Source organism: Sebastes fasciatus, chromosome 2 (genome assembly GCF_043250625.1).
Source record: "Sebastes fasciatus isolate fSebFas1 chromosome 2, fSebFas1.pri, whole genome shotgun sequence".
NCBI lineage: Eukaryota > Metazoa > Chordata > Actinopteri > Perciformes > Sebastidae > Sebastes > Sebastes fasciatus.
The window spans coordinates 24,967,215-24,994,966 of NC_133796.1; the positions used below are offsets into that span (position 1 = coordinate 24,967,215).

The following is a 27,752-nucleotide window of genomic DNA, read 5'->3' on the forward strand; positions in this document are numbered from 1 at the left end:
TATTTTGCACACATCATGACATTAAACACTTCACAATATCTTTGTAAAAGTGGTTAATTCAGAAATGAAACTGAAATGTTCTTTTTGAATAAATAAGGTATTCTTGTATCTACTGTGACCACCAGGATCCTCTACTCTGGACCCGGAAATGTGCGGCCGGTACAAGCTCTCAGTGATGGTGAAGGACATGGCTGGGAAATCGAACGCTTTCTTCACCACCCGCACCGTTACCGTCGAGGTGACCGGTAACACCTGGGCATCCCCCGACCCGGTGCGACTCCAGGAGAACCTCCCAGGCCCCTACCCGATCCGCATCTCACAGGTGAGGCAGACCAACATGTGTTCACTCTGAAACACTAATCCACCATTTTGGCATGTACGTGTTTTTACCCATCTGCATTAAAACCACTTTTACTTATTTGATCTTCACCATAAATCATGCAAACAACTCGAAGGTAAGTGCTGGCTTTATTGTTTATGCACTTCCAAGTGTTATATCATATTACAATAAAACAAACTCTGTCAATAGCCTGGACCGAGTAAAGTGGCATCATATTGCCAGTTGCTGTTTTTAGTGGCTCTTGGGTCCTCCTAAGTGACCAAATACTGAATTATTGATGCTGTTCAAATGCCATGGATCCATTCAGGCTACCTCCTGACTGAGTCACTTTAACTCCAATAATCACTCACTCACCCACCCACCAAACACCAACACGACCACCACCATCACCAGAACCACCACCATTCTGAGGGGTGTCATACAAACCTGACAGCTTAAAGGCAAAATCCATACATACATGTATTTTAATCTTATTGCACAGCTCACTATAAATATTTGAGTAAAAAAAAATCCTTGACCAACTCAATAGACAGTCATTCATTTTTGGCATACATGTCTACTTAATATCTCAACTATTATGTAACTTTGAAGTCTGCTTTGGCAAAGTCATTGATTGATTCATCAACAAAAAATTAATTAGCAGCTACTTTGAGTCATTTTTCAAGCAAAGATGCCAAACACTCTCTGGTTCCAGCCTCTCAGTTGTGAGGATTTGCTCACAACGATTTTTCATTTACATCATTGTAAACTGAATATCTTTGGGTTTTGAACTGTTAATTGGACGAAATAAGACGTATGAAGACGACATATTTGACTGTGGACAGCTGTGATAAGCCTGATATATGACTTCATGATATTGTGTGTTGGTTTCCCTCTTTTATACTGGATCTATGTGTAAAATGGCGAAAAAAGATGTGAAAATTTGAATGATGGAGGGATGAAAAAAGGAGTGATAGCACATAGAAAGCTACCATTGCTGCAATGCTATCATGCATTTCCCAACACTAGGGACATAGACCTTTAAAAAAATCACCATGAGACTTGGTCCCTCCAAAGTGGCACAGCTACCAAATTTTGGGGGTCTGGCTCATGGACTAACTATTTCATGACATTTTATAGACCAAATGAATAACCGATTAATCGAGAAGATAATTCGCCAGATCAGTTGATGATGAAAGTGATTGTTAGTTGCAGCCCTACATGCCGATAACGTTTGTTGAAATTAAAAATTGGAACTGAATAACGGAACAGCTACAACAGTAACCAAGGTGATTTTAGAGAATATAGACACATATTCAGATGTAAAGCTGGAAATCCTGTGTTCAAATAAAAAGTTGGATGTAGTCCCTCCCTCAAAACAGTCGGTCACTATTTCATTGTGGACCAACTCCAAAAAGTGTCACCTGGTAATATCTGATCATCAATCAATGCTCTGAGTTCCAGTTAAAAGATATTGTTTTAATTTGTATAGACCTTTTCATTGTCATTCTGTTGCTAGGGCAACAGCTTTGCTCCAAGTTCACTTCCTGTCAGCCACTGAATTAACAAAGCATCGTCCAAAATCACATAAAATGCACTACATACCCAATAGGTGTTTGTTCGTTCAACATACTTTTGTATGAATAAACAGTAGTATGTATCTTTTCGGACGCACTGAGCAGTAATTTACGTCGTCACTTTCTGAGAGCCTCCTTGCTGGTTGGAGATGTGTAACCATGGTAACCCGTACCAGCCACATGTGACCCAAACGACAGTTTGTGAGAATCAAAGTCTGATTTAATTTAAAATATACTGTATATAACGCCTAGCAAAGTGATATCTTATACTTACACTTGAATTGAAACAGAGCTGTTCATCAACGTCTGTTATGAACATTGTCGTTATAACCGCATTGAATTGTGGGATATTTATGTCAACATAGTGTCCAGCATTGCATACCGTAATATTTCACCGAAAGCAGTATGCAATTCACGTACATACGCGACATACTAAAAAAATCTCACACACTATTTTAGCGTACTAAATAAAATACTACTATGGAATTTTGAACGCAACCAGAGGCACATTTTCAGATCTAAAGCTGGGAATCCTGTGTTGAAATACAATTTTGAATGTCTCTCCCTCAGAAAAAGTCTTTAAGCCTAAAGAGTCCAACTCCAAAAAGGGTCACCTGGTAATATCTGATCATCAATTAATGCTCTGAGTTCCAATTAAAAGAGATAGTTTTAATGTTTGTAGGAGTTAACACTATTGTTCTGCAATTCTGTAGTACTGTAATGTCAATGTAGTTTAAAGGTTCCCCTCAGGTTCTGCTAACATATCACTGTGTCCGTCCCTGGTCTTGTCTGACCTATTGGTTGTTATAATATTAGCCATATCAGTTACATGTCTATAAATAACTCAAAAGCCTCGAGAGGTTTTGTAACACAAAATCAGCTAACAGAAATTTTACAAATGTACCCTTCCCTGTACTGGGAAATAAAATAAACAACTGTGGAAACAAAGAGGCTTGTAGAGCTGATCTGATGCTGAATTAAATGCATTGTGCGGGTTCTGAGAATCGCTGTGGCGAGTACCTCCCCCTCCTCCTGTTTTCTCCCACCTCCCCCACACTCGCCCTCAGCCTCTCATCTCTCCTGTTCTAACAGCCCCTTCCACCCACTGAAAACGTGTGGATTCACAAGTGTAGGCACATTTGATTTGATTTTTTTCCCCATAGTTTTCAAAGCCCAGTTCAAATCTACAATAAAATCTTTTTGTCTTGTCGGTTTAAAGCCTAATAGCCAACGCTATAGCACACAGCTTGGTGACTTTGAAAGGATAAGTCATTGTCATTATTGTAATATCAGCAAATATCTGTGCTTCTTTATGTAAATGAGAAAAATATTTCACTGAGCAGACTCCATCAGTGTATCCTCTTTAATTTCTAATGAAAATTGTCTTAAGAGAGTGAGAAATGACCCCTATACATGAAAACCGTTTAGTTACATCCAGAATCTAAATCACAGCAAACTGGATTAGTTTAACATGGATGTTTACATGGGGGAAGCCTCATTTCGCCCACGCGCAGTGATTGTACTGCTCTGCTCAGTAGGCGGTGGGACTAACCGCTGTTATATGACACATACTGAGTTGGATCTCACCTCCCCGGCTGTCTCGGATGTTCACATCCACTCGTCTGTAACAAATGTTGTCTTTTTTCTTGTGCTGACATCGTCCGTGGCGTGACGACAGATGCTGAAATCAATCTGCTGCTTAGCGTACTTTATGCATTTCTGCCATCATCTTTAAACTCAAGTTATAAGTCCAGATTGCTGTTGTGATCAATTTGACTGATTCTGCAATCAGATCAAAATAAGCTCTGGCTGTAATTTTAAATATGAAATCCAGGCATTTGTTATGGGTGCTTTTTGCGTCATTGGGGCTAGGGAGGTTAATTTCAATCTGTTATCTATTGCATGTTTCTGATTGCCTGCCGAAAACTTTGATTATGTAATGCAATCAGTAGAACTACTTGAACTCAGTAATGCAATCTATTGAGACTTTGGAGAGGAAGAGAAGCTTCAGAGCCTGTGAATGAATGAGTCAAGGCTCTTAACTGCATTGAATTGTCAGTTTTCACAGTCATATGAAATCTGATTATTTGTTACAGAATTAGTTTGAGCCCCACTAGACCTTCGTCATGCCCCATAATCAGTGTTCAATATTACAACTGATGATTGTGTCAACATTAGTCATCAGAGGTGATCTCATGTTGGTCTGAGTAACACCAACACTGAAGCTGCTGTGACCAACATTTAATGTCACATTTGATCACAATAAATGCTAATGTTTGTCCCTATCTGCTGTTAATAAGCAACTGTTTGCTAAGTTTTTCGCCAGCTCAACTTAATAAGGTGATAAAATGTCAGTGACAGCTTGTTTACACTGCCACCAAGTAATCAAAAAATTTTTTATTAACCTGTTATTGCAGGTTTCAAACCCCGTACAGGACAACTCTCTCTTTATTTCAGCCTCTCTAGTACTTTTGTTCTACTACACACTGTAGTTTTATCTGTCACCCACTAAAGTCAACATCCACTGTTATTGCTAGATGCTTGATACTGGTGATCTTACAGGCAATAAAAATGCCTCTGCTCCCTCCAATATATCCAATAGTAACCATGTCAGTATCATATGTTCTCTATATACAGTCCGTTTTCATTCCCAGGGCGTCAAATACCGACACTTTGTCATGGCTGTCGGCATTCGATACCGCCGCACAATACAACCTTTATCATCGGTATGAGACACACCAGACTTTCCACAATGTAAACCCATCCGCAGCAACAGTAAACGCTCAGAGAAAGTGCTGTGATGACGTAGTTTAAAGACCGAAAGAGACACACAGGGCGGGCTGGAGGAGAGGTGGATGGGCCCAACAACAAAAGACTTTCATCCAGGAGGCCGCTGTTCGTGTCCTGTGCGCTAAGTTTCACTTTCACGTTACAATCAGATGTTCGTTCGTGTCGTGTTTGTGACGTGTTCAAGTCACAAGTCACATTTTCATTGTAAAATTGGAATATTTTTAAGCCCAACCATGTTGCTTTTTTAAACCTAAGCAACTGTTTTTGTTTTATTCACAACATATAGCACGTGTTTACTGCGACTGAATAGTGACGCCAAGGGGTCTGACAAAGTGTCAGTATGTGACGAGTTGGGATGAAAACGTGTTGCTATATTTTATTGGGCTAATGATTACTTTCATTATCAATCAATCTACAGATTATTTTCTCAATTAATTTATTAACTGTTATTTTGAATAAAATGCCCACTGTAATTTTCCAAGTCCAAGGTGGCATATTTAAATCACTTGCTTTTTCCAGCTAACCCTCCAAAACCAAAAGATATTTAGTTTACTATTTATAAAGAGGACCTATTATGCTTTTTTTCTTTTCTTTAGTGTGTTATATAGTTTATTGCGCATGTAAAAGGTCTGCAAAGTTACAAAGCCCAAAGTCCACGCCAAAGGGAGTTACTCTCCCCCACAGAAACACTGTTCCTGAAATGCCTTGATTGAAGTCCTGCCTTTTCTTCTGTAACGTGGTGATGTCACCAAGTAACACATTTTGCATAATACCTGCCTAGCGGCTAGTTTGGCACGCCCTCCAACAAAGCTAGTTAGAGCAAAGTCTGAAAAGTTTTGTTCAGTTTACCAATCACAACAGAGAGGGGGGGTAGCTGACCAATCAGAGCAGACTGGGCTGTTCGAGAGGGCGGAGAGCGTTTCAGTCAGAGGGTGAAAAGAGGTGCTGCAGCACAGCCGGTACGAGAAAAGTAAAGCGTTTTTGAACATTAAAGCATGCAAACATGTTCTAGTAGAAACCCAAAATACAAGTATACACCTGAAAATAAGCATAATAGGTCCTCTTTAATGACAAAGAAAGGCAGCAAATCTTCACATTTGAGAAGCTGTAACCAGCAGCACTTTTGCTTGAAAATGGGCGGAAACGATTATCAAAATAGTTGCGGATTCATTTTCAATTTCAATTAATCAACAAATTGTTCCAGGCGTGATATTTTAGTATTTCCTGATTTTGTGTTTAATGCAGGGCATTGTACTCTTTACAGTAATCCAGCAGCTGATTCCCCTCCAGTCCACAGTGTCTCGGAGAAAAGCACATGTACGCAGACATGAGGCGCTCTTGACGCAGCTCAAACACAAGTTATCGGTGGAGACAGAACGTGCTCTGCACACTCAAACACTGACGCAGGCAAAACAGATGACTTCATAGATGTTTTGTGTAGAACTTTATATAGAGCAGTCAGCGATCATTAATCAGCTCTTGAAACACATCTCTTTAAAGTTCTGAGGTCCAGAAACACACCATAACACTGAGAGGCAGCCAGCTGTGTGAAGCGGCTCTGTGTATACAGAAGCATAGTGTTTGGGCGGCCATCTCCAAAACAAGGGGGGAGTGTGTGACAGTGAGTTGAGGAGATACACATGCCCTGGGTGTGCATCAGCTGTGCTGCGGCCGGGCTCCTCTCCTTCTTGGGTGCTGTTTGATGGCTACTAGGGCCCTTTCAGCCCCACTGCACAGCCCTCCGTCAGGGGCTGTAAAGCAGAGTGGAAAATCCCCTTCAGCCTGCATAGTTAGTTTTGGCTGTGCTCTCTGTTCCACATCAGTGTCAGTGCATTCGGTTGGCTCCTTATCATGTAAACAAATGTAGCTTTGCTTTGTACTTATACATCATGCAGGCCCGGCTGAAGAGCTTTCTGGGTTTATACTGCACGATATAACATTTTTATTGTAAAAACACATTTAAAATGTTTACCACCTTTATATATATTTAAATTTTGTATTTAGAGAACTTTTTGTTGTCTGTGTGTGTGCTTATTTGCGTGTTTATGTAGGTCAAATGGAGTGGAAGTCAGGCTGAGTACAGTCTGGAGGGGGAGTTTCCAGAGATGCTCTTCACCATCAGCAGAGAGGGAGTCATTTATCTCAACGCCCCTCTGGACAGAGAGACACAAGACCAGGTTTGTATAACTGCAAGCTAAACATCTCCAGCACCTAATGATAAATGTCAGTTTACGATTACTGTTTTAAAGTGTCAAAACATCAGGGCTGCAGGTTTTACACTGTTCCTGAGAGATCTGATGGCACTAAACCATTTATCATGTTGCTCATTAGAAGAAAACTCCTTATCTTTCCTCATATTACTTAATTAACAGGACCCTGGTACACGTTATTGCAACAAAGCTGAACACGGTCTATTTTTAAACCAAAATGAGGTAATTAAGCAAACAACCCAAAACCTGAACATGTTCTGCAAGCTAAAAGCTTCAATTCAAATCGTATTCACTTTAGTGAAGGATCATCATTTGTGGTTAGATTACAAATTTAAAAAATCATCATTTGTTTGCATATTGCCTCTTGAGTTTTGCATACAGCTTAAGCTCCTGAGAGCTTTGAATGGCTTACTAAACACTATATTCTGGCACAAATGCTCAAGTGACCAAAGAACAACACAGAGAGGCTGAGCTCCATCAGTGGATGCGATTAATGTTCAAACACATGCTTCTCACACATTGCGATCTGTCTTCTGTAGTGACCATTTAATAGAAAGGTTCAGAAGACATTAGCTGTTTGCTGTTTTGGTGATGGAAAGGTTATAGATGCATATACTTACCCTCACTCACAAAAATGATTGATAATCTGTGGACTTGTTAAAGAGCCCCTAAATGCCAAACGTCTCTCGTCTGAATACAGCTCCATCAATCAGTCTATATCCTTCATGAGTGATGGTGCTGATGGAGTTTTTTCACATCGTAAGCTCTGTGCTCCCACCTGCCAGATGTGCAGAATGATGAACGTAGAGACCGCCCCCCTTGGTGCCCATAAGGTGCCCTTCCAGTAGAGAAAACATGATAAAGTGCCCTCTAGGGTGACCTTCTAGCAGAGAAAATGTGATAAAGTGGGCAGGGGTGCACCAGTTGACCAGATAACCCTCTGATAAAGTGTACTCTAGGATGCCCTTCCAGTAGAGAAAATGTGATAAAGTGCCCTTTAGTGTGACTTTCCAGTGGAGGAAGCACAATGAATGCCTTTAAATTGAGAAAACATGATGCAGTGCCATATAGGCTGCACTACATGCTAGAAAACCGCCACTGCAGGATCCTATCCCATCATGCAAGTAGTACAAGTGTAGTATATATAGTAGTATAAGTGCCATGAATGTGATGCTCTACAGGATCTATAGGTCACAATATAAAGGTACCACACCAGCTGACCAGATAACCTCTAACCACTCTGTTTCTTTGACACTCTGGAGGCAAACATTGTGTTTCTGTTTTTGCCTTGTCAGTTCCAGATCAGCATTGTGGTCGAGCGTCCAGATGGCAGAGAGATTGCCAAGCCTGTGGAGTTGAGGGTGATGGTGGGCGACGCCAATGACAACAGACCCACCTTTCCACAGGCGCAGTACCATACTGTGGTCAAGGAACTGGCTGCTCGAGGTAACTGACATCTTTTTATGTGTTTAAACAGTCTCAAGGAATATTTGGAAAATATTTTGTAAAGAAAATTGTTCATATGAGTTTCACTTTTGCGACCCTAACTTGTGTTAGAAAATAGAGTCCAAGACTCTCCTGATTAATCAGTTTACAGAGGGATATTTATTTATTGCATATAATAAACATGTCATAGCATCAATAGTCACAATGTTTCCTTGTAAAAAAAATACATTGATCAACTGTACTCAAAACACACAACCAAGTTTCAAAAACCTTTTTTTAATTTGTAATTACTAGTGAAGAATAATCCTGTGTCACATTTACTCTATAATGGGAATCTTGTTTCACAACAAAGCAGAGGAAACATTGGCTGGAAGAGACGTTGCGGTGATGAAAGAGCTGAGAGTGCCAGATACCTTTTTTGAAAGCAGATTGGGATTTTTGCCAGGACGCGGGGGAAAGCACCGTGGCTCATAAAAAGCACATGGTCTGTTGTGACATATCAAGTCCCGGCATAAAAGCTTTTTTGTTGATGCTTTAATACGCTTGGTTCTGGGAAATGAATTAGACAGGACAATCTGTTAATCTAAATGGAATTACTGAGTGAGGATTAAATGAGAAAGCTATTGTTATATCCTTCCTCCCCCTTATTCCCAGTCAGTGTGCTCTGTGACTGTAAATTAATGCAGAGAGAAAAACACGTCGGGTTCTCTGGCTGTTTTACAGAAACTCTGTTCTTTTCTGGTTTATGTTTCCTCAGGGGCAGAAATCCTGACAGTGCAGGCAGCCGATAACGACGATCCCAAAACGGATAACGTGCGGATCTTCTACCGTTTAGTCGGACAAATTCCAGAGAGTCCTCGTGCCCTCTTCAGAGTGGACCGTGACTCAGGGGTCATCTCAGTCCAAGCAGACAGTATGGAGGGCACAGCGCCTCAATACACCCTCACCATCACTGCTGAGGATGCCAAAGGTGACTTTGGATCGATGATAAATACACCAACATACCTCATGTTGTGATTTAGAATAATAGACATTTTTTTAATATCAAATTACTGGAAGTATTGTTTTTATTGATTTCTAGCCAGTGAAAGTCATTGGACTTTTGATTTAAAATACAAACTATTCAGAAACACACACACACCCTACTTAATAAACATATACAAATAAATATAGAAAATCTAAATAGACTGCAGATCATAGTATATATGTACTTTATATTCTGGAAAATTAGCAAGTAATGTGATTTTTCTTTATTGTTAGTTTAGTATCTAGTTTACCGTCACACAAATTTGATCTATGACAGATTTTTAAAATGATTCTACCATTTAAAGTATAACAAGCTAATAAGGCAAATGGCAATCTTGCATTATCATTACTATTCATAATACCTAATTGATCTTTGCTATAATCATATATCTCTGTGGTTCCCAAACTGGGGTCTGGACCCCCCTTAACCACAATAACAAAAAAAATCTATTTTGTCTCTAACACTATTATAGTAAATGAATTAAGTCTTTACAAAAAAAGATAATATTATTCATCTGCATTCGCTTGGTGAATCCATCAAGATGTGATCACTTATGTTGATGAAACTGACGATTTCTATTCATCAAAGAAAGTTGATTTAATAAAAAAAAAGGCTAACTCATTTAATACACTGAGTCACTTTACTCAAATTGATGATTTTTTTCGAGGATTTGTAATTTCTTTTAGGGTGATGACGTTGGGGGGCTCAGCTTTTCTTAGATACAAGTAGGGGGGGCTTCAAGGAAAATAAGATGGGAACCACTGATGTAGACAAATATGGACACATATTATAGACAGAAACTATAGCTGCCTGGCTCACTTTTGGGGCTGCCACAAATAATAAAAAAAAATCTAATTTGTGGAAGAAAACTAAATTAATGAATTATTCCAGTATGATAAGAGTACAATACAAAAGTCTTTACAGGGCCAGGTTTCCAATCACCATCCCTGTTATTAACTGGTGATGGCGTAGACTACATGGCCAATCACATTGTCCATTACATGTCAGTTATAATGAAGAATAATAGTCAATCAAGCAATCAAGCTACAGTCTGTTGTTAGGACATTACATTAAAGGTGACGATTAAGAGGAGAGAGAGAAAAAAACCCAATTATAGTTAACTGTAGGGAATCACATAATGTACAGATATGTAAAACCCTGCAGCGTTGTGGTCGTGTGAGTCAGTAGCCTTGTTGACACTATAACATCCAGGGACATGCATGTATACTCATTGCCTCTGTGGTGACAGATGATGTCTGCGTGACTCATGCATCAGGTTGTGATGGAGGCAAGTCGAGGTACTTGCTGTTCCTTGGGCATGTTTTATTTATTTGCATGATGGGCTGACCCTGAGTCACTAACAGATGCTGTGATCATGTCCCTGGCAGGTCTAAACAGTTCGTGCACCGTGGTTGTGACGGTGCAGGATGAGAACAACAACCCTCCAGTCTTCTCCCAACATGAGGTACGAGAGCACATGTTTAAACAGGCACAGAAACACTGCTGATGAAACGCTCTGCTCAGGACATGATAAACAATACTTTTTGGGAAAAAAGGCAGGCCAAACATCACAGGCCATCATAAGTGGCTATTGGACTGCGGACTGTGAATCCGCTCTGCAGGTCACTGATCTAATTTTCCTGGCAGGGAACTAGATATGCCCTCTAATCTCAGGCTTATAGCGACCGCACCATCATGTTATTGGAGTTTTATTCAGTTCTTTGTACTCAAAGTGGACTGTGTTCTTAGTTTAATCTGATAAAGCTTTCTTTGGAGAGTAGTTTCCACTATTTATCATGACTACACAATACTACTATTACTCAATGCCATAAACGTGTTAGAAATCGTGTAAGAATCGATGATGTCACAGCTATTACAATGTCAGAAGTGTTTTCATCAGCGTGTGTAGCATTTCGGGGGATCTATTAACGGAAATGGAATATAATCAACTATGTTTTCATTATTACAAGGCTTCGTTGAATACTCAATTCTGATTGGTCAATCAAGGCATTTTACGGTCTGTTATTTCTTTATAACAGATCCTTGCTATGGACACAGTCCTGATCTCGGACTCTGGCTGACTATTTTTGTGTCAAATTATTGATTTCTTAAGTAAGTAGCCGTGTAATAAGCGGGATAATGTACAGCGAGCGGGTTATTGTTGCGAAATAAACGCAAGCCACCGTCTGACTTCCGTTGCTCCTAGTGTTATTATGGTAAGGATGGCCTCTGAGTGAGGTGAAGGGCATTACCACGGTTTTTCACTCGGCGGCTACCGCAGTCTTGAAAGGCAGGAGTGAGCGGATGGGTACTCAGTTGGTTGTAATCTGCAACCACCCCACTAGACGCCACCAAATCCTACAAACTGTACCTTTAAACATACAGATTCTGATTGGAAGGTGGCTGTAAAAAGGTGAAGAAAGATGAAGAACAGCAGCTGTGGTCGTCACAGCAGATTCATGTTAATTACAATAGATTGCTGACAAGTTCACGGCGGACAAAGGATATAGCAATTGTGTTAATCCAACAATACATTCTCATGTATATTTAATTTAAATATTTGCAATAATAAAACATCTTTGGGAACTACCGCCAATATCTCTGCTGCAGTCACAGGCCCAGCATGAAATGTGACAGTGGTTTCCCTCGTTTTGGCGTAGCTGGCTGTTATGAATGAAAAATGTTCTAAAGATAGGCAGTTACAGAAAATCCCCTCACTTTTCACCCACGTGTGCCCCGGAATAATAGAAGCGAGAAAAGTCATGGGGTTGGGAGTTATACGTGGGAGGGCCGTCATGCTGTGATAATGGGGAAGCAGTTTCTAGCTGTTCTCTCTGTCAGACCACGGTGACACTTAACGGCTGCAAACACATATTGTGAGCTGTGAGGGAACATTTTATTTTGAGCGGGGAGAGAAGGTACAGCATTTAAATTTAAAAGTGGAAATTGACTGTGGAGCTTTGGCAAGAACATCCAGACCAATTACAGGAGACGGTCTTGTTGGATACAGACTCGATAAAAGATTGTGCAATATATTTTTTATATAACATCTGTCGCCATGGTATTCTTTATGTCCTCGCTCCATCCAATTGATAACTAAATCTTTAAAACATGGCTGAAAGCCATTTTCATTTTCAAGCTGTTACAAACAAGTGTACCACCACACACACACACACATGCACACAAACAGAGAGGTGGAAAATACTCTTGAGCAGGTCACGCCTGAGAAGTGCAGCTTTTTCCATGGCGATGTGAAGGCAGCGCTATAGGGGGGTGATGTGGGAGGCGAGTGGTGACAGGGCTGGGTTCAGCGACCCTGTGGATGGGGCAGCCAGATCAGAGGCATGGCTGCTTCACTAGAGGACATCTGTGAGTGGCAGATTAAACGGCTGTCTAAACACACAGAGGTGTGTGAATAAAGGGTAAGCTAACACCTGGAGGGCAAGAGGGGGCAAACGTGCACTCTCAAGTACTCACATGTACTGTAGTCACGACTGCACAGTATATTGAAAAGTGGACAGTCAGTCAGCTGTGACTTTTATTGGCAACTACAACATTGCAACAGCATTCTGGCTAAATTTACATTCGCATGTTATTGATATAAATATTTAATTGTATTATTTAAAGGTACAGTGTGCAACATTTTGGGGGATCTATTAGCAGAAATGGAATATAATATTCATAACTATGTTTTCATTATTGTATAATCACCTGAAACTATGAATCATTGTGTTTTCGTTAGCTTAGAATGAGTCCTTCATATCTACATAGGAAGTAGGTCCTCTTCACGGAGTCCGCCATGTTGCTCCGCCATGTTTCTACAGTAGCCCAGAATGGACAAACCAAACACTGGCTCTAGAGAGAGACTTTCACATTTCTACGTTACCTGAAAGCCGCCGTAGTTCTCCGACACACTTGTAAAACTGCAGTAACGTGAGGCGCAAAGTGCAAAACTGTGTTACCGCTGTTGCTCCGAGGGGTACTCAGTTGGTTGCAATCTGCAACCACACCATAGATGTAAATCCTCAACACTGTACCTTTAATATGTAATGAAGTTGTTAATGCAGAGTCAGTTAAAAATAATATGTGTATTGTTCAACTTTAAATCATCCGGCCTCCAGTATATATCTTTGGAACAACTCTTTGATAATTACATTTTGGAGATCTTTGCTAAAAAAAATGTGTGCATTTATAGATTAGAAAAGAATATTAGCTGATATTCTCTTATCATAATTTTTCATTCAACATATCAGGATCAATATTGTGCCCAAAATCCGCAGTCGGTCAGTCTCCATAAACAATAAAGTTGTGTTTTATGATAAGAATGAAAAAGGTAGATCAGTGGTTCCCAACCTATTTTCCTTGAAGCCCTCCTACTTGTATCTAAGAAAAGCTGAGCCCCCCCGACGTCATCACCCAAAAATTTTTTTCAAATCCTCCAACAAAATCCTCAGCTTGAATAAGGTGATATTTAATGACTCAGTCTTTTCTTATTAAATCAACTTTCTTTAATTAATACTTATCAGTTTCGTCAACATAAATAAAGTGATGACATCTTGACGGATTCGCCAAGTGAATACAAATACATGATGATCATTTTTTTAAGAAATTAATTAATTAACTATAATAGTGTTAGAGCCAAAATAGATTTTTTTTATTATTGTGGTTAGATTGTTACTAGACTGCCCTGTTAAGACAGGTGTTGGCTTCCCTTCGTGTGCGACGAGCGGGAGAGCAAATGTTGTTTTTTGACCGCATTGAAAATTTTGTTTTTGAAAGGCTAAACACCAACGAATATGGATTGCAACAGAATATTTCGTTAGATTTTTCTACTAAGTAGCAAAAAAATTTGTCTTTGAATAGTTTGATATACAGACTTTTGTGTAAGATATCATGTGAAAATCTAATTTTGAAAACCTCAGAGCAGACAAATCCTGACACACCCCCTGTGATCTTTGGTGCCAGACCCCAGGTTGGGAACCACAGAGGTAGTTGATTATAGCAAAGATCAATTAGGTATTATAAATAGTAATGATAATTCAAGATTGCTTTATTAGCTTGATAATGAAATGCTCCAATATCTTCCCATTATTTTTTCCTATTATTTCTTCCCTTTTAGGGGGGGCCTCCTGTTAGTGAGGGTTGATGTGAGCTGAAATCCGTAGAAAATTGCTAATTAGATTTAATTTTATTATAATGTATTACTATGCATTTACACTCTTAAGTGCATTTTAACAGTGTCTCAAATGAATGGTTTCTGCTGGGTAATCATCATATATTTCCGTCTCCTTCCTGTCAGTACGGGCCCTTTCACATTCCAGAGGACGCTCCAGTGGGCACCACAGTAACAGCTGTGCTGGCAGGGGATGCAGATGTCCGAGGAGGAGACAGCTGGCAGGTGGACTACCGTTTAGAGTCTGGAAACGAGGAGGAGGTCTTCACATTAGTGACAGACAAGCAGACCAACGAGGTCTCACTCATCCTTTCAAAGGTAAACGACACAAACAACCTCTGTAAACACACTTTTAACCACCTTATTGATTACTTACCACATATACAGAGATCAGCTTAAGATTCCTGCCAAATCCAAATTAAACAGATGTGTGAATTGTTTTATTTATCCTGTTTAGGGTGTGAGGGACCGTCTCCTCTCAGGAGCACAAATATTAATGTCAAGGACAATTTGTGGCATGATGTGTCTGTCCTTGGTGTCCTAAGAGATCATTCAGTAGCTGGCCGTGTCGAAATAGCGGTCACATATAGCTCAAGTCATTTTTACGAGGACGTGTTTTAATATCACAGCGTGTACATGTGAGGCACCGACAGAAAGGTTGGGAAATAATATTCCAATACGTCAATACTGCAGTCTGACATGCCTCAAATAAAAAAGAGTCCAGATGACAACGGAATGTTTTAGCCCAATAATCTCTCCTGTCCCCGAGGCGAATCACCCTTCGCCTGCCCCGTATAATCCAGCAGGACGTTTTAGATGCATGAGGGAACGAGTGTGTGTGTGTGTGTGTGTGTGTGTGTGTGTGTGTGTGTGTGTGTGGGTGTGGGTGTGGGTGTGTGTGCATGGGTGTGGGTGTGTGTGTCTGTGTGTGTGTGTGTGTGTGTGCGTGCGCACGCTCTAATGGTCTGCTCTCTGTAAGTGGGCCAGGCAGGAGACAGTCTATTATTTTCAACCTCTCTGTGGGAGTTGACGAATGTGATTGAACTGTGAGCTGCACACACGCTCCGCTGAGATAAAGCAGGAGATGTTTAAAAGCTAAAAATGGATCTCGTATTATTCCAGATTTACACACGAGGACTTCTGTTTTTTAGAAATTATATTACACAGATTCAATTCTGGGGCTGCACGGTGGTGCAGTGGTTAGCACTGGCGCCTCACAGCTAGAGGGTTGCAGGTTCGAATCCGGCTTGGGACCCTTCTGTGTGGAGTTTGCATGTTCTCCCCGTGTTAGCGTGGGTTTTCTCCGGGTACTCCGGTTTCCTCCCACAGTCCAAAGACATGCAGGTTAGGTTAATTGTGGACTCTAAATTGCCCGTAGGTGTGAGTGTGAGCGTGAATGGTTGTCTGTCTCTATGTGTAAGCCCTGCGATGGACTGGCGACCTGTCCAGGGTGTACCCCGCCTTCGCCCAATGTCGGCTGGGATCGGCTCCAGCCCCCCCGCGACCCCTAACGGGATAAGCGGTTGCAGATGGATGGATGGATGGAAGATTCAATTCTCGTCTCGTGTATTGCCCTTGTGAGATATCGCAACTGACATTAAGGGATACTTTTGTTTATTTATTTTACTTTAGTCAAAAATAAAGCCTAAATCCTCCACAAGTGAAGTCCCAAGTGGATTAAAATGCACTTGAGCAAATCCTTTAATTCATCGTGTTACAGTGTGAGGTCATCGCCAGAAGGCAGACACATTTCATTATAAGAAATTACACACTGTTCACAGCCCAAGTGAATAATTAGATTGTGTGAACAGACACTAATGGCAGTTTACCACACAGACTAGAGGCTGTCGATTGAGGTAAATGTATAATGAACCGGGGGAAGTGAGGGGAATCTAATCAGGATGAAGAGAACGGGAGACGTTAGACATTACATCAAATGTAAAACCACTTGTAAAAAGCTTTGGAGCTTGTTGTAGCAGTTAAATTAATTATGTTAGTGTAATATTTACTATTAATGAATTAATTCAAAGTTATCACCAAAAAAATCTTAATACATGTCCATCCATTACAGGTGTGAGTCATCAGGTCTAAAATTCTTGTAATGCAAGAAAAACTGAATCATATGACAATGATGTTAGCAGGAATAATGGTGTAACTTTAATCTTTTTAATGAATGGGATATTCATTTCAAAGATTTGTTTGTTTATTTTGTGCTTCATTTTGACCTTTATAATAATGGAATAACTGCATTTATAATGAATGAGCCAGCAGCACAGGATATGTGAATTGAGAGAAGACAAATAAGCAAAGAATCAACAAAAATAACGGTTTCTTGAGTTTGTGAATTTAACTGGGATTAATCACCATGAATCTGCCCACCATAGAGAACAATAGCAAGACTGGACATAGTTCATTTCATTTATTGATGTATCTAGGAATGGGATAAATCAGTCATTGGGAAGCTAAAATCTTTTTTATAGGCAGAAAAGTATATAAGTATATAGAATAATGTATCTCATGTAATGGTAGTATAGTTATTTAAAATACTCGTAATTAATATTTTTTTTAAACCTCAAAATCCCCCCGTATAGTACCTGCTCAGACCAAACGCCAAACAGATAACATGTTGGTGAACAGAGAGGAGCATTTAGCTGCTAAAGAGCCAGATATGTCCCTTTGGGAGTTGGTGGAGACCAAAACAGAGCGTAAAGAGAGTGAATATTGATCTCACATTCATCAGGTGTCCAAAAAAATTACTTGTTAATTAATGATGCTCTATACCTGCTGGATGTGTAAATAAACTGTTTAATAACAAGTTTAATGTTAATGCAATGTAATATTGCAGGTTAAAATAAAAAATCTGTAAGAAATAAAAGAACAGTCAGACTAATACTTGTCAGAAATCGTGCAGGAGAGGTGAGGTTGATAATAGCGCGTCACTGATACCTGATTCATATTTCAAGGTAAAAGATGAATGAATCAAAAATAGTATCACGATGCGAAGACTAATATAGTGGCCGAGATGACTATAGCCTCAAGAGAGTCCATGTACATGTTCTTGTGCACTGAGTAGTTTGATGCGTCACTTCCAGTCAACGGCAGTACTCATGCACCGTCCAAGGTCTGCGTTTCTTCTCCTTGGCAACAGAGACGCACTCCTGCCTCAGCAGCATGATGTCAGGCAGCGCTGGTTTAATAACGTCTGGTTTCATGGGCAGACAGAACTCATTTACGGGTGAAACCTGACAGCAAATACAAGCTGCAGTATTCAGAAAATTACAGTAAAATACATTAGAGATTAAGATAAAACTAATATGTCTGATTCTTTCGCCTCTAAAATCTTTGAAATCTTTAAATGTATAACAAGTATTCAAATCACTGACTGCACTGTAAACATACTCATAGCTGCAGTTCATCTTTCTATTCCTCCACTATGACACTACATATTTAATCCTTAAAACAAAGTCAACAGCTCACAGTTACTATTTCTATTGTCTAGATTACAGTAAAATCTGCTACTCCCAATTTTGCTTCAAAACTTTGGACCCAAATATGGTTGAGAAGTAAAAGTGTTAAAGATAATGGATTGATTTATTTTTTAATATCTTTTTAACACTCTTTTACAATCAAGAATGTATATATTGAATACCCTTCATTATTACACGGCGTTGTTGAATACTCGATTCTGATTGGTTAATCAGGGCGTTCTACGGTCTGTTATTTCTTTGTAGCAGACCGTTGCTATGTATAACAGACCGTTGCTATGGGCGCAGTTCTGATGTCGGACTCTGGCAAACTGTTTTTGTGTCAAATTATTGATTTCTTAAGTAAGTAGCCGCGTAATAAGCGGGATAATGTACAGCTAGCGGGTCATTGTTGTGAAATAATCCCCTTCAGGACAATGAGAGACCCCTCCAGGTCGGGGTGCGGCATCGCCCTGTTGGGGTTTCTTTCACATAAATGACAGGCATGAAAGTACATTATCTCTTACATGTCAATTGTTCATACAAATCTTCCTAACAATCATACAGCTCATACGGCCGTATTTATTGTCACACACAGTAGCAGTTGCTCTCAGTGAATCATCATGGAAAGTGTTTCATTAGTGACACACTGAATCAATTGGCTCATCTCCCTCCCTATGACTAGTGTCTGGCTCATATTGGAAATACAGCAAAACTCTGCCAGTAAATCCAGTTTCCTTGGAAGTGAGATAAGGGGGCTGGACACAAAGGACTGGACTGTGTCATTTTCTTGGAGGCGAAGACAACATGCTGTTTTTCCATTAATGTGTGGGCGTTTGACTGTCAGAGTTCCTATAAAATGTAATTAAATACAAAGAAATTCTTCCATTAGATTTATTTCAATTGGTGACACATTAATAATATATAAAAAGGTTAAATTCACCCATAGTTTTGCATTTACCCTTGATGGTACCCAAGGCTGCATTTACATCAGATCAGGCGGTGTGGCGAAAACGCAAGTCCTCCAATTCATTTTGAATGTGGTTAGTGCGTTTGGGCTGCGGTGGCCACAAGGGGGTGTCGACAAAAACTGCGGCGGAAAAGTAGAAACAGAGTCAACTTTGGAGAAACGCAACCTGACGTCAAGCTGTGGTGGCCAATCACATATCCCACGATCCAGAGCGGTACAACCCAGCCACGAGGGAACAAAAGACGTTATTTGTTGCAGTTAATGGGCCATTAAAGTGACTCTCCCACATCGCCACACAACCCAAATCGCTGCAACACCATATCTGATGTGAATACAGCGTAACAATGTAAATAGCTTGGTTTTATGCTGTGCAGTGCTTTGGTGTTTCAAAAACAATGTCCTGGTTACTGTGGATGTCTGTGAACAGTTTTCATTGGGAAGTATTTTCTACGAAAGATAAAGTATAGTAACTAACCAGAAGATATTCTCTGGAAATGCACACTGCAATTGAGGTTTATCAATGTTTTTTTTTTCTTAAAAAGGCGGCAAAATTGTGTCACTTGGTCGGGAGGATTTTTTTTATACATTGCACATAATTTACATCTCATCATTTAAAATGAAAAGCTTTGTAAACACTGAAGGATGACACTGTTGGCATGTGTTTGTGTGTGTGTGTGTGTGTGTGTGTGTGTGTGTGTGTGTGTGTGTGTGTGTGTGTGTGTGTGTGTGTATGTGTGTGTAATTTTGTGCATGTTTGTGTTTTCAGGTCTTGGACTTTGAGCGTGAGAGTGAGTACATCCTCGTGATCAGTGCTCAGAACCCGGTGGCTCTGGTCCGTGGCCGATACGGACCTGCATCCACGGCAACCGTCTCCATCTACGTCGACGATGTGAACGAAGGTCCAATCCTGTCTCAAAGCCATTACGAGGTGACTGTCAGAGAGGGCGAGGAACCAGGACGAGTTATCGCCACCATCCGAGGTTACGACCCTGATTCACACCCAATCAGGTAAGTGATGAACTGATGAATGCTGTAGGAATAATTATCTTCCTCCACAGTCGTAATTTTACAGTGTTTTTTTTTTCTTCAGATATTCTCTTCAAGGGGACACGAAGAAGTACTTTTCAATAGGGAAGTATTCTGGTGAACTGAAGACGGTGCAGGCCTTGGACAGAGAGGAGAACAGCACGTACACCATGGAGGTCATTGCAGTGGATGGGCGTAAGTTTGTTTCCACCATATTTGATTATATAAAGCTAGGGTTGATTATGCTGAGAAACTATTTTATACTTTATAAACTATTCTTTTTTTTTGTCAGAGCATTTGATTTATTGATTGCTGTCGGGATGTGAAGAGAATTTCAACAAATATAACAAACATGTTTTTGGACAACACTACCAACCCAACCTCCAGTGAATTATAACCTAAATGTTATTTAATGTTTAAAAGATATCAATAATATTATTTGCTCTGTGGATTTCTATACATATTCTCTTAAATGTAACAAGTCATTAGTATCATTTATTCTTTTTTTCTGTTGAATAATCTTTATGTAACTCCAAATCCAGGTTGCTTTGCATGTCCAGCTAGTTATCGACAGAACACCAAAAAACAACACACACACATTCAAAACCACACATGCACCTCTACACAGACAGACAGAGAGTCTTCAGAATACAGATGTAGAAGACGAGACAAAGTTGAGAGAGAGCAGTATGAGTGCAAGAGAACAGAAAACAACCCAAACAACCAGCAGAGAAGGTTAGACAAGGTGAAGAATGAACTGAACATTCAGATGAAGGCCGTGAAGCTGCAGCACCTCATCTGTATTTGTTCAGCGGAATATCTTTTCTCTTGCGTTCCTCTCAGGAAACTCTTCCTTATCTGCGTCCACTCTGGTGACGGTCCAAATCCTGGATGTGAACGACAACAGCCCGGTGCTGGTCGGAGACTATTCCTGGAAGTACCTGTGCACGCCTCGCTGGGAGGACCAAGCTCTGGTGCTGGCCTCACGGGACAGCGACGGGCCGCAGCACGGGGGGCGACTCAACTTCTCCCTGCGTAGTGATGCCACAGTCCGACGCAACTGGAAGCTAACGCCTATTAATGGTGAGGTGAACTCGGTCAACACACAGCATACACTGTTAGTGTTATGATTCACGGGGAAAAGTCAAGTTAGGTCACATTGTTATTTCTACATGCATTTGGTCGGCTAAACAAACTGAGATTAATCAAAGCGTATACATTTATAATAAAGGTGTTTCAATCACCATTAGGGTTTCTCAATCAGGTGTTTTAAGTATCAATTGTGCTCAAGTGCGCTGGTCTGATTCTGGGTGCCAACATGGTCTCAAAGCCGGCCATAGTGCTGCTAAATGGATGTAATTTTCAACCCAAATTCATCACAATTACAACATCAAATCATTTTATTACTTTCATATGGACGACTTTATACATTATCCTGTAGTTTGAGATGGTTTAAGAGGGATATGTGAATGTTTAGTCTTCTAGTTTGGTCCAAGTAAACAGCCAAGTCCACTTTGCTAAGAATCAGCCTGCTTTTGAATAATGTAGAGGCAAAGGAAGTTAATTTATTGGAGAAGACAGGTTGATGTCACAAGGCCGTGCAGTGTGTGACACTACTGATAAATGGGTTTTTAAATACAGCCAGTGGACACTGAGTTTGCCACAGTGTGCTAAATGCTTTGACTTGGTTTGACTTTTATGAACTGAACCAGGCGATCCATGAGGACAGATAGAAACAGAGTGATCTGGCCCTGAAGATGTGCAAATTGCCTTGTTCTATTTTCTCCCTGCATAATTTCGTCAGTCCTATCTGGGAAGGGAGGTATAATGTAATTATGCTCTTTTTGCCGTTGTAAACTGCTGGCGTTGGGCTCATTTAATGCAAACTATTTACTGCAATGACGTCTGTCATTAAGTCATTCAAACAGCTCAACCACTTCCCTCTCAGGTTTTTTTTTTTTTATCTCCCTCTTTCACTCCCCTGTTCCTGTTGGTATTGATTGAGCCGAGCTGTAATTATATCTTCTGTGTAATTTCTTTGGCGTCACCGCTGGGTTCCTGCCAGCTAATGGAAGCTAAAAGAGGAATCTCCCAGAATGCTTTGCACCTGGTCGCAGCCAGTAATGGTCGTACCAATAAAATGTGCACTTGTGCCGGTATAATGTCTGCTGTAGAGTTGCACAGTTCACGTGTCACAAAAAAGAACGTGTGTGTGTGTGTGTGTGTGTGTGTGTGTGTGTGTGTGTGTGTGTGTGTGTGTGTCATGGCCATTCAGCTCAAGTCTTTCAGAGACTCTCGAATGTACCATGTTTGAATAATTGGCAGTTCTTTTCAATGCAGAAATTCAGTTAATGAGGCAGCACACTCTTATTCGTCTTCGGCGTCCACTCTTAGTGGCTGTTCACAGCAGTAAGGGGAGACATGTGACACATCCAGTCTTTATGTAACACAGTTAATAGCATTGTTATGTAAAAAAAATACTTTTTGGTTATTCTCAATCATCCCAAATAATTATGGATAGGTAGTCGGTCACATATCCAACCTGCGAAAATATCCCATCAGAGGCGAAACAGTGCAGATAGAGGATGAATTAACAGCCTCACTGACAAATGGAACATGAAGGGGAGTGATGGCGAGGTGCGAGCGTAGAGTTTAAGACCCTCAGATAAGGGTTCAAACAGCTTGATAAAACATGTCTTTACGGGACAGGGCTTTTACGTCATGCAGCCAGGCGTGTATTTCAGACTGATTTACAGAGATAAGATAAAGAGTCACACACTCCAGACCACTCCGTGCACAGCTCCATCAGTCTCTCTCATTTGCTGTGTTGTGCACTTATGCAGCTGTTTGCATGTGTTTTGTTCCTTTGCTAGTAGAAATAGAAAAATATTGTATGTGACTGACATGTGTACCCGTTGAGTCCTATCGGATGTAACAAAGCAACGTGTCCTCATACAACGGTTTATATGATATCTCTTCCGAAAAGATATTCCTCATTTTTTGTGTGTTTTCCTACGATTGTCCAGCAACAAGTGACGCACGTTACAATTTCAGCTCCAGTCTTTTCAAAATAAAATTCCATTTAGGCAACAAAACTACTTAGTTAGGTTTAGGAAAAGAAATAAGTACTTAAGTTACGCCAGAAATGGCGTAACTTAAGTACAGAAGTTACATGACAAATAAATCAACATTGACTTCTGGTTTCACACCTGGTGACTTCCTGGCGAAAGTCTGGTATTTTTTGACCCACCCATCCACCCTGACCTCCTCCCTACGCGATATTTGTTGCTCCTTATACTTCTTGGTTCACAATTACATGGATTACATACAAATTGATTTCATGCTATATATATACTGTACAAATTACAGTGCATTACTTGTCATAGGTATAGCTATGAACGGCGTATGAGAACAGCCTGAACAAAGCATTTAGCTTTACTTAACACCTTTTCAGAATTGACTTCTCTGATCTGTGAATCTCTGAACTGGTACTCATAGATGCACAGGAAGGGATTTTCTTTTTCTTATGAGCAAAAAGTATGAAAACAATGTGGTTACCATTGTGCATGTGATTCTCAAGCTAGTGACCAATCAGCAATAACATAGCGATGTTGCTGAATATCTCAGTGTTTTTTGTGTTCTCATTGTTGTCTGTCCTACCAATCCACCAAATACAAGTACAAGTTCCAGACAGCTTTATAAGAGCAGTATTTATTAGTCTCTGCAAAGCCATTGTGCTGGATTGCATTAGATTTTTCAAGGCTTCGTGATGCTGTGCCTATTCACTATATTATAGCGACAAATCAGCAATAACATGTTGCTGAATCACCCAGTAGTTTTTTTTTTAAATTCCAGGAACTACTCTGATGGTTGTGTTTGTGAGACTCTCATACCACTCTACCAAATACAAGTACAAATGCCAGGCAGCACACACTTATGTATTTCTCTAACGTCATCAACAGACTGCAGTTGTGAATTTGGACCTTGTGTTCAGGTTGCTGCTAAAAGTTATCATATTAAGCTTTAATGATAAGTAAATCAAAATGTAATAAAAAAGTATTTGTCTTGCCTTTGACAACCTTTACCTTGTCACGCATGCAAAATGAGAAAATGTTTTTTGTCTAATGTGTAACTTTAAAACAAAATAGTAATTAACAGCACATTTTGATGTTTTTTTTGTCCTACAGACACTCACACCAACCTGTCCTTAAACATCCCGTACCTGGCCCCGGAGGTCTACACGGTGCCCTTCACCATCTCTGACAGCAGCTCACCTCCCAGGAGCACCTACATAAACCTGCCAGGTAATGCCAACTCTCCTGCTGATAAGCTGAAGCGAACACAGGGAGGTTATGGGACGAGAGCGTTGGAACAATCAATAGAGATCAACCCACTGTGTGTGCCAGCTTGTCCTAGCGCTGTTCTTGTTTAATAATGATGCAATGAAGCTTTACAAATGATTTTTCCAGACTTGTGATTACACAGCTCTCTTAAGACTGTGCTCTGCTGACATCCTACTGTATACATAACACAAAACAACACATAACTCCTCACACACAAGTCAGAATAAACCATATGGTTAAAGGAATAAAGGGTGTAGGTGTGCAGAGTGTCGTCCTTTAGTTTTCCCTGCCTGCGATTTTGCAGTTAAATTCAGTTTGTGTTGTCATCTTCTATGAAATTCAGTTTCAATATATGATACAGTATATAACAAATCTAGTTATATGTTTTCACTATTCGTTTTTATGAGTTATGAGCAGTGTTTTTGTTGAAGTAAAAGAGTTTATAACTTCTGGGGCATCAATCCTAAACATATCACAGATTCTTTCAATGAGTCGTATTTCCTGTTTAGTCAGAACTACTTTGTTGTGTGATGTTTTTGTTTTCCTGTTGTCCCCTCCGGTTAGTGACAGTGTGTCCCTGCAACATCAGAGGGAACTGCAAAATGGCAGCCAAGCAGCTGCAGGGCATGCCAACTATTCAGTCGGCAGTGGGGATTCTGCTTGGCACCTTTGCAGTCATAGGTAAGCAGAGAGAATGACGAAAACAGTTTTACTGCCACTATAACATAAACATGTGTCCAATTGAGAATACATTATAAGCTTTATAAAAGTAGTATTTGGTAGTCTCTGCAGGGCCATTCAAGGCTTCATGATACTGTGCCTATAGAGTGCTGCAGGTATTTTTTTAGATCAACCAAGAAGTTAGCATCGCCCTGGTCCTCTCGACAAAAAAACAATGGGATTTTTCCATTAGTTTTTGGATTATTGCAGAAAATAAGCTCTGTGGCAAACAAACGTTTATGATACTTACACGTTTTGTTCAAGAACTCCAACACTCAGCTGACCAATCGTGTAACTTCATCACAGCGTTTGTAGAGCTGGTCATCTGCGGTCCAGCCACAAACCCATTGACTTTGAGACGAGGGAACCGGAAGTGCAAAAATGCTAACTCATATCTGGTTTTAGGACTCATTCCTGCAGCACTCTATTTGCTATAATTTACAGACAAATAAGCAATTATATAGCCATGTTGCTGAATATCTCAGTGTTTTTTTGTTTTTTAATTACAGGAACTATTCTCACCGTTGTGTTTGTGAGGCTCTCCTACCTGAACCCCAAACAGCCGAGCAAAACTAACCAGGAGAGAGTTCCCCTGAAGATTTCAATCTAATGAGGTAGTGTACTGTACTGTCTGTCCTGCTCGCTGCCTCGGCCAACTCAATGTTGCTTTCAGGGCATTGAATTCATTAAGTGACTGTGAATGTCTAAACATGAATGTATATTTCAGTTATTGGATCAAAGTTCAGATGTATTTTAGATTAGTGAAGATGTGTAATGTATGTTGAGAGCTTAGGCCTGTGCCTGGGACATGATGTTGACTTATGTGTTAAGTTTGTTATTTTTTTGTTTTGCTGTAGACCCGTTAATTTGTTTCAAAATGTTGCCTATTTACAACAGAGTGGTAGGGCCATGGTTTGGAAAAACAATTAGTATTTTTCAAGAATAAAGTCATAATATTAAAAGACAAAGGATGCTATATTTCGAGAATAAATTTGTATTTTGGAAAAGTTTAAATATTTTGAGTTTAAAGGCAGAAAGAGTAGGATTTGTCGGTTGCGGTTTGTAAACACAACATTCATTATTGGCCCCTCCTACTGACCCCCTGACCGCGGTTAAGTTTAGGGTGCTCACCAGCCATCCTACTCATTCTGCCTTTAAATTCATAATGTAAAAAAATAAGTCATAAAATTCTAGTTTTATGTTCAAAAGACTACTTCCTTGTACATTTTTGACTTCTTTTCTTTACATTTTTTCTCTTAATATTTTGACGTTATTCTCAAAATCACTTTTTCTCTAAACTTGGTCCAAATACTCTGTTGTTATTTACACGGCATGTTATTCATTTATGTTAAACACATCTGGTCATTGAAATACAATGCTGTCACTTTGATCTCTAATTTTGATAAATTGTTACAAAAAGATTATTGTAAATCATAAATCACAAGAAATATGCCTGTAAATGCTGAGATGTGATTTATTCCAATTTCATTAAGAATTAAAACGTGTTGCAAGCACCGTAACTGCATAATTTCATTTGACTTCTCATCTCTCTCATATCTATACTTTTGTTCTACTCTAACTGTATATAAACTGTGCAGCCTTTTCAATCCTGTAGCAATGGATTCACTCATTCACTTCAAATCTTTTCTTTTCTACCTGCTTCCACAATACCAACCAAAACACTTATAATCTAATGAGACAGCCTGAAATTGTCCTGTGTTTGTAATTGCATTAGCAGAGCGTTCCAGCCTGTGTGGTTAAAGCTTTATAAATGCTGACCCAGACGACCTAACAGGCAGGCAGAGCTATATTCAGACCAAAGTGTTGCTATAAATAGGCTCAACAGTTGAAGGTCAACTAAATGACACTCACCTAGCAGCGTCCAACAAACTAATCACCTCTCATTCAAAAAAGACAAAGCTTAACAAACTGAATATATTGTACATACTCATCCATTAAGCTGCTGTGACAAAAGTTTAGTTCATTTTGAATAATTGTTCATACTCCACTGTGGGGAGAAAAAGGGTGCAGCCACAAACATGTTCCTCTCACAGACAACATATTTGAGACTACCAACTAAATTCTGGCATAAATATCTAGACAGATAGATGTAGATAATTTAGAATTGAATTATCATTTAAAGTTCATCAAATCAATATTCTTTGTGAAATGTGTAGGAATTTTAAATTTCGATTTTTTTTGTTCTTCAGGTCGTAGTGACGAACCCACTGAGAGTTAAACCCCCCGACTGATCTGATCTATAGTAAAGTGACTGTACACAACATTTACAACATGAGAGGGCAAACAGACAAAGTTAGAAACAAGTAGCGGCAGGATAAAGACCCAGATGTTTTCCTCAGGAGTTGATGGAGACCAAACCAGAGCTAAAAGAAAGAAACATGACTCCAATGAGATGATAATGTTGATCCATGCCTGCTGGATGTAATCAAGATGATTACGCAACAGGATTGTCTGTTGCATTTTTCTTCCGTCTTGTAGTGCCCCAAAAATCAATCAATGTGACTTTAAGTGCAATATGACTATGTCAGCCCGTTCTCATTCCCAGGGTGTCGTAGCCAACAAACACAAGCCTTACATCCAGGAGACCGTTGTTCGTGTCCCGTGCATTGTTTTACTTTTACGTTACAATCAGCTGTTCAATCGTGTCCTGTCTTCACAACGTTCAG

At 39.9% G+C, this 27,752-nt stretch overlaps 1 protein-coding gene across 1 annotated transcript in view; it reads left to right on the forward strand.

Annotated features, from left to right (window-relative positions):
• Window positions 1-26,579, forward strand: part of cdh16 (cadherin 16, KSP-cadherin) — a 34,043-nt gene extending 7,464 nt beyond the window's left edge. The window contains exons 7-18 of the mRNA XM_074615213.1: window positions 126-322; window positions 6,738-6,863; window positions 8,192-8,342; window positions 9,100-9,312; window positions 10,758-10,834; window positions 14,669-14,860; window positions 19,743-19,984; window positions 20,067-20,197; window positions 20,846-21,085; window positions 24,190-24,306; window positions 24,910-25,026; window positions 25,575-26,579. Coding sequence (XP_074471314.1) covers window positions 126-322; window positions 6,738-6,863; window positions 8,192-8,342; window positions 9,100-9,312; window positions 10,758-10,834; window positions 14,669-14,860; window positions 19,743-19,984; window positions 20,067-20,197; window positions 20,846-21,085; window positions 24,190-24,306; window positions 24,910-25,026; window positions 25,575-25,675 — 1,904 coding nt within the window. The 3' untranslated portion in view covers window positions 25,676-26,579. The remainder of the gene's footprint in view (window positions 1-125; window positions 323-6,737; window positions 6,864-8,191; window positions 8,343-9,099; window positions 9,313-10,757; window positions 10,835-14,668; window positions 14,861-19,742; window positions 19,985-20,066; window positions 20,198-20,845; window positions 21,086-24,189; window positions 24,307-24,909; window positions 25,027-25,574) is intronic.
• Window positions 26,580-27,752: the final 1,173 nt, after the last annotated feature.